Source organism: Sus scrofa, chromosome 5, assembly GCF_054392235.1.
Source record: "Sus scrofa isolate SSC_HxYL_T2T_F1_AM1 chromosome 5, Sscrofa_HxYL_maternal_Yorkshire_Landrace_v2.0, whole genome shotgun sequence".
NCBI classification, from domain to species: Eukaryota; Metazoa; Chordata; class Mammalia; order Artiodactyla; family Suidae; genus Sus; species Sus scrofa.
Genome location: NC_139387.1, coordinates 103,499,584 through 103,514,727, shown reverse-complemented (window position 1 = coordinate 103,514,727; position 15,144 = coordinate 103,499,584). Strand labels below are relative to the sequence as shown.

General features: G+C 34.7%; 1 protein-coding gene across 1 annotated transcript; it reads left to right on the top strand.

Moving 5' to 3' along the window:
- Positions 1–2,984: 2,984 nt before the first annotated feature.
- Positions 2,985–14,901, top strand: NTS (neurotensin). Its single transcript, XM_003481758.5, has 4 exons — positions 2,985–3,165; positions 5,367–5,428; positions 11,344–11,568; positions 14,134–14,901. Exons 1-4 carry the CDS (start codon positions 3,090–3,092, stop codon positions 14,284–14,286), a joined length of 516 nt encoding a protein of 171 aa, XP_003481806.1. The 5' UTR covers positions 2,985–3,089; the 3' UTR covers positions 14,287–14,901.
- The last annotated feature ends 243 nt before the right edge of the window (positions 14,902–15,144 follow it).

The following is a 15,144-nucleotide window of genomic DNA, read 5'->3' as shown; positions in this document are numbered from 1 at the left end:
TCTGAGCTGCGTCTGTGACCTACACCACAGCTCACGGCAACACTGGATGCTTAACCCACTGAGCAAGGCCAGGGATCAAACCCACAACCTCACCATTCCTAGTCAAATTTGTTTCCGCTGCTCCACGACGGGAGTTAATTTCTCAGTTAGTTTTTTTTTTTTTTTTTTTTAATAATCAGCTAAGAAAGGTCTGAATTAAGTCACAGTAGAAGCTCAAAAATCTGCCTATGGTAGAAATGTAATCGACAGTCCCCAGATAAATCTATTTTAACTGTATAAAACCTATTCAGAATTAGTCGGTCACTCCATTGGGGACCTCAAACAGTAAAAGCCAACTCAATGAAGATCATCCAAGGGTCATGTTCAAACTCTTCATTAGTATTTTAAGAGCTAAATAAAAATTAGAAGGATTTTAGGCATAAACCCTTTAGAATAAAGATATTTCACCCATCTCCACAGAAAAGTGTCTGAAATCCTATTGAAAAGGCATCACTGGAGTTCTTCCTAAAATATTTCTTAAAGGAAAATATCCACACATAACTTACCCTCTTAAAATAAACTGTTTAATTGGATTTTCCATACTTGAAGGCATGGGGCTAAAAAGGCAACAGATTGTTTAAAAATACCAATTAGAGGAGTTCTTGTGTGGCTCAGTGGTTAACGAACCTGAATAGTATCCACGAGGATGCTGGTTCCATCCCTGGCATCACTCAGTGGGTTAAGGATCTGGCGTTACAGTGAACTGTGCTGTAGGTTGTAGACATGGCTCGGATCCTGCATTGCTGTGGCTGTAGAGTAGGTTGGCAGCTGCAGCTCAGATTCAACCCCTAGTCTGGGAGCTTCCATGTGTCGCAAGTGGGGCCCTAAGAGGACAAAAACAAAAAAAACAAAAACAAAAACAAAACAGAGTTCAGATAAAGTTTATCGCTATCATAATTTTACCACAAAAGTCACACATCTCCTTTTTCCTCAAAAAAAGAGTATAACATCTATCTGATTTTGAATCATTTGACATTTAACACATTTCCCCAATTCTTTCAGATTTGTCATATGATTTATCATATCATTCCTTCATTTACAGCTAATATTAAAGTGATATATTTAAAACAAAATGAATTCCCGCTATTCATTCTCCCCCTTTTTTCCTAATTAATTAAGAATACATCCTGTCAACATTTCCATGAGCTTCACGTATTAAAGAAATTAATTGAGAAAAATAAGAATCATACTTCCTTTTTGCTATCAGGCTCTTATCACACATTTAAAAAGATTATTCTTTGCACGTCAAAATCTCATAAAACAATTTAAATATCATGCAAAGAATATATAATTTCTTGATTCCTTCATTAAAGTGGCTTTAAAGGGATTCTATCACAAAAAAATGTCCTGATAGTAAGAAGAAAATATAATGCTTAGAATTTTAATGTGATATTAAGTGAAAATCCAGTCTTTTAAACTTCTATTGTGCCCCCTAGTGTCGGAAAGGGAAAATTTCCTGTACATAGTTTGTCAATTAAGATTTATATACAGAAAATTTCCTCGAGTGAGTCGTTTTCAATATTGTGTTGTATGTAAGTCTGTAAAACAAACTAAAAATAGTAAAAAAAAATCCATTGTTAAATTCCTAAACATTAAATTACAGGAATGACTCCTTACTATTTAAAATTATTATTCATCTTCTTTGGTGTAGGGTAAAATGGAGAAATCAATTCCATAGACATATACAATATAATTTAAATCAACTCTCTGTAGAAGTCGATCCAGACTTCTTTTCTTGATTGTTACTGTATGATTGATGTGCTTAAGAAGTGAGAAATTCTCAGACACCATTTACCTTCAAATGTTCACATTTCTAACAGCACCACCTTTTAAGATCACACCATGTATCCCGAAATGCTTAAAGCAAGAAGAAAACTTCACTCCAAAAGACAATCTGAGAAATTTTCTTCCTATAACCAGGAGAGGGAATGGGTGTCATTGTAACCGGCAAAATGTGTGAGGATGCTCTTAGAAACGTGCCTGGTGGAGCGCGGTTATCTAGGACTATTTCCTTTCCAGAGTATGGTCTCATTTTTTATGACTCTCGCAGAGGAAGAGATCTGATGCAATGGTGAAAACCAGTGAGAGAGGGATTACAGACTGAATAAGGCATGGCGTCAAGACTGAATCCAAAAGGAGCAGGTCAACGCCGACAGAAAAAGAGGAAAGTATCAGAAAATAGCAATCGGTAATGCAGTGCTGCATATTTCCACCTGCTAACACATAAATAGTTTAGAGCTGGGTTTTGTAAACATCAAATTACTTTTCTAAGACATTCAACCATAAGTCAGCATATACACTTCCGTCATCCTTCCAGTTACTTAAAGACTTTTTGATTTTTAGGAAACAATACCCTATTCCTTAGAGCTACTACTCTCTTTTCTTAAAACTGATTTTCTCTTTTCTCTAAAGTATTTTGCTTAACTCAGTATTATAACTGGTTCTCTTCTAGCATGTACTAAGACTTGTATTAGTCCCCAAACCACAAACCCCTTGTTCAAAAGTGCGAGTTACCAGAAAAGAATTCTCTGTAAGAACTTCTAAACATAAAGGATTACTGATTTCAGGCATTCATCCTGGAGGTTTTGCTTATATTAGAAATAACAGGTCTCATGCTTCACAAAATCAAAATGACAATTTAGAGTCAGGGAATGAGAGGAAATGGGGAAAGCAGGGTGCTGGAAGTTCTTTTCCCGTAGGCTCTATATAGAATTGCTTTTGAATGACTCCTTCTGTGTGTCAGAAATCCGGAGCAGCAGTAGCAATTAGGGACGATGTTACTTTCACTGGAGGTTCAGGAGTGGGAGAGAGGGGCGGGGGGACAAAGGAAAGGGGAGGAGGAAGTGGGGAGCAGAGGGAGGATGAAGATGAAGGGCACATCCTGAAGAGATGCTCGTGACATCATCCCCGGCATATATATATAGGGAAGGGTCAAAGCATCTCTCATAGTTCAGTCACTTCCAAAGTCAGCTGGAGGCTGGAGGAAGCACGAGAGAGTCCCTCCAGCTTGTCTCTGACGTTTATGGACTTGGCTTGCTAGAAGGCTCAAGATGATGATGGCAGGAATGAAAATCCAGCTGGTGTGTGTGATACTGCTGGCTTTCAGCTCCTGGACTCTGTGCTCAGGTAAGCTCATTCTGCATTTCACAACTCCCTGAAGGGATTTCTTTTAATGGTTATTGTTGTTGTTGTTGTTTTGCAGTGTGTTGCTACTTACATTAATGTATCCAGGGAGAAGAGTCTCTCCCTTATTCTGGATTGGCTTTTGAGTGGCAGAAACTAGGTATTCTCTTGCTTTGTCCTTATGATCACAAGAACTGAAAGATCTCTTTTTCCTTTTTAAATCTGAGAGATAATAAAAGGGATTTTGGTGAAACATGTCATGGCCCCCTTTGCAGTGTAACCACTAAAAAAAACCAAAATATGTAAAACTTGAGTCAGGCTGGCCACTACCCAAAGAAGGAAATGTGAGAAAGTGAAAACCTGTAATTAAAACTGATTCCATTTGGGATGTTTGATCTTGTCCTCATTCATTCTCTTAGGATGAAGTGGCTTCTCTCTCCCACAAATTATTGTCTCAGTTTTATGTGTATTAAGATACAGTAAAAATTGATGTTTGATGAACAAATGAATAAAGCATTATTTGTGGAAATTTATTTCTAGAAAAATATAAAAAAAAACAAGCTCTTTTACAAATACATTTAATGTCACTTTTCTATGTGACAGATAGGCATACTATTAACTGTTTTTTTGCATGTTATTTAAGTTGATTCAGGATGTAACTGGAAAATTGTCATTCTTATATTAAGAAAAATTATTTCCCTGCAGAGTATTTTGCATGTGATAATTAAGAAGAAACCACACATTGCTAAATATTTATCAATAGCTGACTTTGAAAATAAGATTTAAATTTAAAAGAGTAACATGAAATATTTTAATGATTGCAATGTGCTCCAATTAATGTTTGAAAAATAACTGATCACATCAAAATGAAAAAAAAAAAAAAAACAGAAGGGCAGCAAAAATCACTTAACCTGCTTTATATTGTTGTATCTTGTAAATGTGACATTGAAATATTTCATTCAAATTCCTATGATTTTATTTAAATTAATATAAATGTTACTTAACATTTTAAGTTTCTTTTTATCATTAGAAAAAGATCTTGAACTTCTAACTTGCAAATGTTTTTATGAGAAAAATACCAACTTTCCCACAATGATTTTACCTAATAGTTACATGAGTTTAAAGGTATACTTAGAGTAGGTGAGAAAAATGTAATTGATTAAGTACAGTGTTTATTAACTCTGGAAATTTCTTGCTGTGATAAGCTAAAATGTATGAAGATTTTGGGCATACATTTTTGACAAATGGCTAAAGGAATTAATCTTTCTTCTTGAAAAACAGATTGGACCTCTACAAAATAGGAGAAAAAGATCTCTGGTATAATTTAGTTCCTGGTACAATTTAACAAATGTGCCACTTCTCTTTTGCAAGAAATACAGAATCATTTTAATTTCTGCTTTGTTTTATGATATATATATATAGCTCAATGAGTATGAGCTAGTTCATCTTGTCAGGTTCTAGAACTTTATTTCTATTACCTTATGGTATTTTCTAAAATTTTCTCCCCTGTAAAATATCCATTAGAGGAGACTGGGAAGGTTATTTTAAAAAAATCAGAAATCCATTTTCAACATTATTGCACATGTATTGATGGACAGCTCCACTTGTGCTTGAGCAATTTCCTTGATAGCCTGTGATAAAATTGCTAAGAGCACATAATTCTAAATTCTTGTTTAGTGTATAAAAACAAATCTTTCTAAGTGTGTTTGTAAAACAGCATCTGAAATTAAATATATTGCAGAGTCTTTCCTATTCTAAAATTATCAATATGCTATTCCCTTTGGTCTCGTCTTGAAAAGTGTCTTGTACATACCTTTTCTTTATGTTGTTTTAAAAAATCAATATGCATATATTCTATATATGTAAACTATTGCTAGTAAAACTTAACCAGCATATTGATGAAATCTCTACTATATAATATAATCAATTTTTTTACACTGACATTTAGCGATTAAACAATTCCAAATCATCAGTAGCTCTCTTGGCATAAAATCACGTGCTTGTTTTCTTAAAAGTGTTTTTATTATCCTAATAGCCTAAAATAAAACTGTAATTGTTGTTCTGTGAATACTGATTTAGGGAGAATAAATACGGAAGAGAGACAATAAATTTCTAAGACAAAATTTTTGAGATTCATCTTAAATCTCTGCTACAATTATATGATGTATGATTATATAGTAACATGTGGTTTTGATTTTACTCAGATTCAGAAGAGGAAATGAAAGCGTTAGAAGCAGATTTATTGACCAATATGCATACATCAAAGGTAACTTTTTCTTTTTTTTAAACCAAGGACTGGAAAACATATTCACTCTCCTTATAAACACAGTGTCCTTTTCCTATAGCAATAATTTCCCAGTGAGACTGAAGAGTTTATTGGGAGGCGGTCCCTTTTTGGAAAACTTTTCCTTAAATTTAAAGGATTAAGGGTGTTGATGTGACAGAGAAAGAAATTATAGGGACTGCAAATCATTATAATGAAATTTTAATTAGGTCATCATATATTATTTACGTGGGCCTGCAAATTTGTTTCTAAAAACCCGCTTTCCATTCCAATCACATTGTGTATGATGATGTCCACTGGTCTCACGTTAATATGTAAACAGAAACTAAGTACCATTTTTGCCTTTTTTGTAATATTGGGAAAAGTGAAATGGAGTTTCTAAATTAAAGACAAAAGTTGATGAAACCCATGAAAGAAAAGTGGTAGCGAGTGAGGAGCAATCGACTGGCCAACAGTAACCTTGAGATCTAACTCTGCAGCTGTGACTTAGGAACTAATGGATATTAAGCAAGGGGGTTAGTTACCATTATTTGCCTTTGTTTCCTCATTTTTAAATGTTGGAATTGGAGTTTATGATCTCCTAGACATTTACATTTCATCTACTCCTGGATTTAAAATTTTCTCATAACACAAATGTTATCTGTACCTGCTCATTGTTTTCACTGAATAAAATAAAACTTGGTACCGTACCCTGTTATTCCTCTCTTGGGGTCTTGCAAGCAAGTTCCTTAAGTTCCAGCCCGTTCCACGCTACCACACTACCCTGATTTACCCTGAGTGCGTTAATCAGTGTGTACCTACATGTAGAGTTAGAGAACAGAGGTGACAACAAAAAGATGTTTCTCAAAGAAAAACACGTTTTGAGGCGAGGCAGTTACCCAGTGCAGTCACTGTTATAACACTGGCATCAAGGCTGAGGACTCAACAGATGAGAGGAAAATAAATGCTCAAAACTCCTGTCTAATTTTGGAAACAATACTTCAACTCAGGTCCTACCACTTCAGGTTTCTCTTCCCTAATTGTATGAGCATGTTCCAGGTGCAACAACTCCTAGAATACAAGGAGATTCAAATTATACGTCTGATAATGTGTGTGAAGGGGAAATACCCATTTTGTGTATGTCTGAATGTGTAGGACATTATTTGAAAGCTAAGGAGGATTTTTTTCTACTATGGCCCATGAAAGACATTTGATGACTTTTAAGCACATATATATTTCCATGATTGCCCAGATCTGCAAAAAGGTGAACACCCTGAAATCTCTTCTACCATAATTTGGCAGGTCTTCTATGAAGGATGAACACATTTCCTTTAGCCATTAAAACTCAGTGACCAAATATGTTTAACCTTGAGATAACAGTTACCTTGTTGAAAACACAATCAGAATAGCAATAACTACCATGACTTCAACTCAAAAACAGGCAGACAGATGAAGTCGATAGTCTGCTTTGGAAAATGGGACAGATCAGCATGCCTTAGTGTCCTGGCAGGGATTTTCCCTCTATGATTTAAAGTTCACAGTGACACGTAAAGAATCTCCAAAATATGGTATGGTTTGGGGAGTGCTAGTTTGTAAAAATGTAGGTGTAGAGGTTATGATTCCTTTTCAGGCCAAGACACTGCGAAGGAAAAACAATTCCAGTATGCGAGTGGTTTAGTTTCTTAAGAGAAATACACAGCAAAGGACAGACATGATGAAATGATTCTCTTTCATCCAGTCATAGGTTGTATCTCTAAAACAGGTCATGGAAGACAAACTGAATCATCTTGCTCCCCTTTTTACTTGAAATAAGTAAAATACAGACTATGATGAGGAAGCACCCAAAAGCATAATTACCCCAATTTTGCAGCTAGATGGGAACAAAAAGCTCATTTCTTGTTCTTTACAAAACTACTATCACTTATTTCTATGTCATTTAATTGGTTTTGGGGGTTTGTACTGTTCTAGACAAAAAACAAAAAACAAAAAACAAAAAAAAAAACCTCTAAACTTTTGGCTATTTTAACCAAATGACTATATTTAAAAATTTAAGAGAGCAGTATTTGATGTTAGTCTAATGCTACTCTTAAAAGCTTCAGCTTTCTTCTTTCCACTCTAAAGGTAATATGTGTGAGCAATTTCAAAGTAAAACTGTTGAGACACTGAAATACTCATGTGGACATACACTTAGGCAACAGAAGACTAAGATTCCAAAGCTGGAAGAGAAGTGGAAGATAAGTTTTTTCTCACAATACAATTCTCTTTATTACCAATGCTAGTTCTGTGGTATCATTTTATTAAGAAAGAGAACTTTGTACAGTATGTTTTCTTCAGGCTTTGAAAAAGCTGTTGGAATGACAATTTTCTATGGTCAAATTCAATACCTTATATATAGGAAGAGCTTGATAAATATTTATGAACTAACAGTGGAAATCTAGGATTTGTTACTAGCCCTCACCTTTTGTATTTGATATAAAAACCACAGACAACTTTAATTATTTTTACTTAGGTGAAATGCTTGAATTTGCCATGAATTTACCAGTTCACCCATTCAAATGCTTCTAATACACTCAAGTTCAGCATATTATAGATATAGATTCGGTCCCATTTAATTCAGGCAATTGAAATTTGACCAGTATCATGTTCAGTAGTAGACAGTTAAATCAAATGATGGTAAATAAGAACTACAAATATTCTTGTTTGCCTCATTTTGAAAGCAAAAGATGGTAATATTCTAAATTTCTTATCTATAGGCTTAGGTATAATATAAACATTTGCATAAAATAATTCAATAAATATGTTTTATTGTTAAAGAAAAACTATTCATGACACTTGCTAAAGATAGCAAGTTTATTATTATATTATTATGTAGTATTATTATTACTATAAGTTTATTATTATTAGAGAGGAGCTACTGTAACAGGGGCTCTGCAAAGATCAAGCTCAACTCCAAATGCAACAAGGGCAGATGTGGATTTACAGACAAGGAGCAGGGCGGAGGTCAGCCTAAGGAAAATCACTAAGAGGAAATATTAAGTCTAGGAGGATTCTTCTTTTCTTTTTTTTTTAGAATTCCTTATTTTTTTATTGTTATTTCCCCAATACAGTTTTTTTTTCTACTGTACAGCATGGTGACCCAGTTACACATACATGTGTACATTCTTTTTTCTCCCATCATCATGCTCCATCATAAGTGACCAGACATAGTCTAGGAGGATTCTTGCTAGACTACATAACAGAATTCTCCCATCGAGGATGGAAAGCTGATAAAATATCTGATATTTGGCCAGCTATCTAGGGTGATCAGATACTAAGGATGAGGCATTTTTGCTGATTCAACTCAGAATTGTTCCTGCTAAAGCTGGACTAAGTGGACCAAGGACGGGCCCAAGGTCAGAACCTAGTCCAGAAGAGGGCTCAGAAGAGTTTGCCTCAGATGGCATCCATGACAGAGTCTCTGCATTTTCTTAAATGGAATAGTTCAAACCTTATACAAAATGTCCTCAAATACATGTGTATTTAGACACCCTATGGTCCAGAATGCTCTTTCTGCTGTGCTGTATGACACGGGCTAATATGGCATTAGAGGGTAGTACTGACAGATTTAGTGATTATTTTAACTGGCAGAAGGGAATAAAATGATTTACTATTTCCTCACCCAAAAAACAATCAGGCAACACAAGTCCTGAGAGAGACTTTATGAATAAAGCATACGGTGGTCAAGTAGTTTGGGGAAGATTTGCTATGATGTTGGCACCATTGAAAAGTTACAATGAGTATTTGCAGGTAAAAAGCTATGGGGATTCCTAAATTTGAGAAGCCCATAAATTTCTTTTAAACTCAAGGTTTCCAATTTACTTGACAGTCCGTCTTTGCTAAAAACAGTGGGTGCAAAATTAGTGTTCTAAGGACAACACTTTAGAAAAAAACACTCAATCAGATGATCTCTAACAAGCTTCCCAAATGTAAAACTGTAGTATCCCATTAATTGGCAAGACATGAGATGTGGCTGCCACACAATGAAGCATGTTGCCTCTGAGTTTCCCACAGCAGAAACATTCACCCAGTGGCTGATAACCCTATTATCATAGGGGCATAGTTGAAAGGATTTCCAAACCGACTGAAACCACCATAGTGGATATCTGTGTACTCACAGATTACATGTCCTTGGGATAATATTTTAACCAAAGGGTATGCATCCTTGCCATTTAATACATACTGCCAAAACACCATCCAAGAAGGTATACTGATGTGTACTCAGACCACCAAATATTTAGAAGAAAAAGTATCTGTTTCTCCATATCCCCGTAAGTACACTGAGTGCACTTCCACTTTTTAGCATCTTCTGACTGGATCGTAGCCGAGTTGTACATCATTCCACATATTTGTTGCTGTACATATACCTTCTTTGATGAGTGATGCTGTGACTTGTCTGCTCATATAGCTTACCTGATGTTTATTTATTTTTTTTTAACTGAGGCATTCGCCAGTTTCTTTTTGAAGGTCTCCACCTGTGTTAAGTATAGTAACATTTTGTGGCAGCTTTTGCAACACATCTTGCTTTTGTTTTTAGCGCAGGCTGTTAATTTTCCAAAGATAACTTACACACTTATGTATTTAAAGTTATCTATGAATTCTGAATTGGATATTTGCTTAATGATGTTTTTCAAATTTACATTATTTCAGTATGTTTACATACCTTTCTTTTTACTCATATTTAACCCATCTGGATATTGTTAGATCATACTATGTCAATGAAAGTTCTAACTAGATCTAAATCAAGATTTCTTCATAGCCAACTGTCCCAAGGACTTCAGATGCAAACTCTGCTATATGTTCTACCCTCATATGTATTTGGATCAATTTTTGGACATTTTATTCTCTTTTGTTGTTTTATATTTATTCTTGCTCTATTAAATCACTCTTTGATTATGGAAACTTTAAAACACATTTTAATATCTTGTAGACTAAGTCCCTCTGTACCACCTTTTTATTTTTCTGAATCTTCTTAGTTCTCACACATTCATAATTCCAAAGTAACTTATCATTGTTTTGCTACATCCCCTCCTCTAACTTCCAGTGTCCCCATATTTCCCAAATTGGGACTTTGGTTTGCAATTGCATTGCATTTTTGGAGAATAATTTAGAGAGATTTGACACCAATAGCAGTGATACTGTTATCACTGAGTCTTTTCTTCATAACTTTATGGTCATTCAAAAAAATGTTTTGTATGTCCTTTAGGAGTAATTTATATATATTTTACATCTGTGCCCTTTGAGATGTTTGTTAATGGTTATCATTATTAACAAATATATAAACACTTGTTAATATTCATATATCATTATTTCACATTTAGGTTCTCCAAAAATTGACAGATGGAAAGTTATCCATTACGGTAATAAAGATTTCAGACAAGATCTTAATAGAAAAGGCTGTTTATTTTGGAAAATATTATCATTTTCAAATAAATAAATTGGTCACTTGTGATGCTGCCTTTGACAACTATTAGTGTGTGAAGTAGATTAATGGTCCCAACTATTGTAACTGTCCAAACCTGTTAATATCATTTTAGTCACTGCTCTGTTAGACAATAAAGTGTAATAAAGAGTGATATTTTTAATATTTCACCTATGATGTACACATATATACTTATGTATTTCTGCTTAGTATAATTTCTCTTTTCTTTCTGGCTTTGCTTATGTATATGTGCTTAAATGCATGTAACTTTATTGCATTTTAAAAATAGAGGATATGAAGTATTGGCACTACTCAGCTCTGCGATATGAAGTTACTAAACTAATAACAGTGTTTTTATTAGAGTAACAGATTCTACAAGATAATGGCTTAGCACAATAGAAATTTATTTCTTACTCTTCTAGCACAAGTTTTAATTGCACTATCTGTTTCTACATTTCAGATAAGCAAAGCAAGTGTTCCCTCCTGGAAAATGAGCCTGCTGAATGTGTGCAGTCTTATAAATAACCTGAACAGCCAAGCTGAGGAAACGGGAGAATTTCATGAGGAGGAGCTTATGACAAGAAGGAAATTTCCCACTGCCCTGGATGGCTTTAGCTTGGAGGCAATGCTGACAATATACCAGCTCCGAAAAATCTGTCACAGCAGGGCCTTTCAACATTGGGAGGTAAAACAAAAACAAAATAGGAATACGATTATGCTTATGCCAGTTAGGTCTCATTTGTACTGATTTTTAAAATCCTGATCATTATCATAACAGGAAGACATAAATATTAAAGAAGAATAAACCATGTGTTGAAGTTAACATTCCTTCAGATCTTCAAAGTCTCCTTCAGATAATTGGAGTTTAGCAGAGTATCTTTGCCTCAGTTTAAAAGGGGAATATATCTTAAGGCAGATTTGATCCACATGCTTTTATTGTGCTTAACCGTATGGCATGCTTAGACAATTTTTGGTGGTGGTGGTGGTGGTGGTGGTGGTGGCAGCATGCCTGAGAAATTTAGGAAACTCAAAATATTTTCCTAGAAACACTAAGTCATGTGTGTTTGTTTATAAACAAACACAGAACACGAAAGGTTCAATTTTTATTTGAATATATTATGCAAATCTAAATGATAGGGATATGTATATAAGTGTATTTTTAATTGAATGTGTGGATTGTGTATTTAAATCCTTCTTAGAAACTAAACGAGGTCCACTATGGCTAATACAGGTAAATCTCATCGTCCGGAACTACAGCGAAGGACTGGATGAATCAGCTGTATTAAATATTGCACAAGTGAATCAGCTGTATTAAATTCTACACCTCTGGTTTGGAATTGTTTGGAGGAGAATGGAGAAATGAAAATGCTTTAAGAAAAAAAAAAGATGAAAATTTAAAAATTTTCCCACCAAGGGGAACATTTCTTGCAGATTAACCCTTAAGTCTATGGTCATACCACCCTGAATGCACCTAGTCTCGTCAGACTAACCCCTACAAGAAATTTGCTTCATGTTTCATATTCTGGGCTTACACCAACTTTGGGGGTCTGAGGGCTGAGGGTGTCTTTCATGCTAATATAACAATTTCTAGAAGTTCCTGTCACAAAGATGCCCTGTGGAAAAGTGGAAAGGCAATGCAGAACTTCTAGTGTTTATTCTTGTAAACAAAATATTTTCTGATTTAACAAAAATTGAAAAAAAGATAGTTTTAATTTTTCTTGCTGAATTGTTTATTTCTTAATGCCAATTCCGGCTAAATGGTTTTCTCTTCCAAATACTACATCACTAAAACTTGGAAAGTACAGACTGTCACATCAGGAAATGCCAACTATGTGCTGTTTATCCGGGAACAAACCCCCAAACCTTCAATAAACTATTGTACCGACAAATCAGGTGCACACAAGATGAAAAATTTAGCTATTTTAAATGTTCTTGAGTGACTTAAAATAAAATGATAATATTATTCAGAGCATAGTAGAACTAATTACAGACTTTATGCACAGAGAACTAGATTACCTGTCAGTGGCTGTTTTTCCTTCTCTGAAATTGAATAGCTGTGGGTTGAAATAAAGTCCTTGAAATGCGATTCAATGCAACAGATTATGTTTAAAATCTTAGTCTCCTGTCAGTCTTAGTTATAGCCACCACAGAGTTTAGAAGATAATAAAAAATATGAACACAGTTCTTATCTTGAGCATTGATTTTTTTTTTTTTTTTTTGCCTTTTCTAGGGCGGCTCCCACGGCATATGGAGGTTCCCAGGCTAGGGGTCCAATCGGAGATATAGCTGCAGACCTACGCCAGAGCCACAGCAACAAGGGATCCGAGCCACGTCTGCAACCTACACCACAGCTCACGGCAATGCCGGATCCTTAACCCATTAAGCAAGGCCAGGGATCGAACCCGCAACCTCATGGTTCCTAGTCAGATTCGTTAACCACGGCGCCACGATGGGAACTCCTGACTTTTTTTTTAATTTCATGTAAATCATGTGCAAAACTCTGGAAAGGGTTCTTAAATATTTTTATGCTACTTGAACATTTTGAGTCAGAACAGTACGATCGGAAGAAGTGAACAGGGCATAATCAATGACATATTAGACAAGATTCTACATGGAGATTAACCCCTTAAGTTTTTTTGCTTTTAATAATTAATTATTAAGCACCACAATCTAAAGATCTTTACTATTTAAACAGAGCTTTTACATATGTTCATTTCTATTATAACTGAGCAAGTGGGTAGAACAGCCATACCGCTCTCTGTGACAGAGAAATGAATCTTTAGAATGGCTTTCAAGTCAAATCAGTAATTAACTTAATTGAATATAAAATTCTATTGATCTTTGACACAAACTTGGTTTGCTAGATTCAAAAACTCTGTATTGGTGGTGATTCATGATATATTTCCATATTTTGATCTGTCACAAATTGAATCCTAAAAAATACTCAGAGTTACATTGTGCGTTCCTTCAATCGGAGGTATTAACAGACGGTCTTGATAAATTAAAAAATAATCTTTAAACCTAGCCTGATGAATGAGACAGAACACTGAACAAAGAATCAGAAAAATTATGTTCTCATCTTATCTCAGCTGCTTGATAGCTACCTGTCCTTGGGCAAATCTCACTCAATTGCTCTGAACCTCATTTATTTCATCCACATACTGTCAAGATGAGATAAAATGTAGAAAAATACTCTGAAATGGAGGACTTTATACGTGTAAGTTTTATTCATATTCTGTCTATCTTGCAGTTGATTCAAGAAGATGTTCTTGATGCTGGAAATGACAAAAATGAAAAGGAGGAAGTTATAAAGAGAAAAATTCCTTACATCCTGAAACGGCAGTTGTATGAGAATAAACCCAGAAGACCCTACATTCTCAAGAGAGGTTCTTACTACTACTGAGAGGATAAATATTTTATTTACATGTGATTGTGATTTACCACCCTTTAATTAAATATAAAAATATATTTGTGTGGAAATATGACAGAACGCAATTGTCTCTTCTATAATTGTGGTTTATTAGATGTGATTTTTCTGCATTAATATAAACTGGACTAAATGTTTTCAAATAAATCCAGATCTTGAGCATGATGTGTTGTGTATAATTGGAGTAGATATTAATTAAGTCACATATAGAATGTTTGTAATTTTGCAAAGCACTCAATGGATTGTTAAAACAGTCAAAATATTTGACATTCCAAACCAACTTATAAAAGATTAGAAAAGAGTCTTACGGCAAAGTCTAGCCTACATGTCATTAACCCAAAACAAAGTGATAGCACCGGTTTTAGCATTTGACTGAATGTTTTACTGGATGGAAAGAAATACATGTTCTTTTCCAAGACTCCCTCATAAGTCTCTCAGATATGCAGAAGGCAGCAGTAGTAAAATAGGACCCTCTTCAAAGACTGATTAATGAATTATTGTTAATTATGCTTATCTGACTGGATGATCACCTGAATTTGCTTTTCTGTTAAATAAACTTCATAGCTAATAAAAAACTAGCCATCAGAACCATGTTTCTTTGCAGATTTACTTTCATTAGAAGAGGTGCCCTTTGTAGGAATTTCCCCCCTCATATCTAGTAAATGATAGCTTTATTTTTAACTTCATTGAAGAATTTGTGTGACTAATATTTTTTCCACTTAGGAGAACATTTTTGATGCAAAAGAAACCCTGGAAATAATTCCCCTTAAATTTCTGGAGTTCCCGTCGTGGCGCAGTGGTTAACGAATCCGACTAGGAACCATGAGGTTGCGG

Excerpts from the sequence above, each read along its gene's own strand:
- NTS (XM_003481758.5), top strand. The coding sequence starts at position 3,090 with ATGATGATGGCAGGAATGAAAATCCAGCTGGTGTGTGTGATACTGCTG. Across the intron at positions 3,166-5,366 it reads CTCCTGGACTCTGTGCTCAG|ATTCAGAAGAGGAAATGAAA; the intron begins GTAAGCTCATTC and ends GATTTTACTCAG. Across the intron at positions 5,429-11,343 it reads CCAATATGCATACATCAAAG|ATAAGCAAAGCAAGTGTTCC; the intron begins GTAACTTTTTCT and ends TCTACATTTCAG.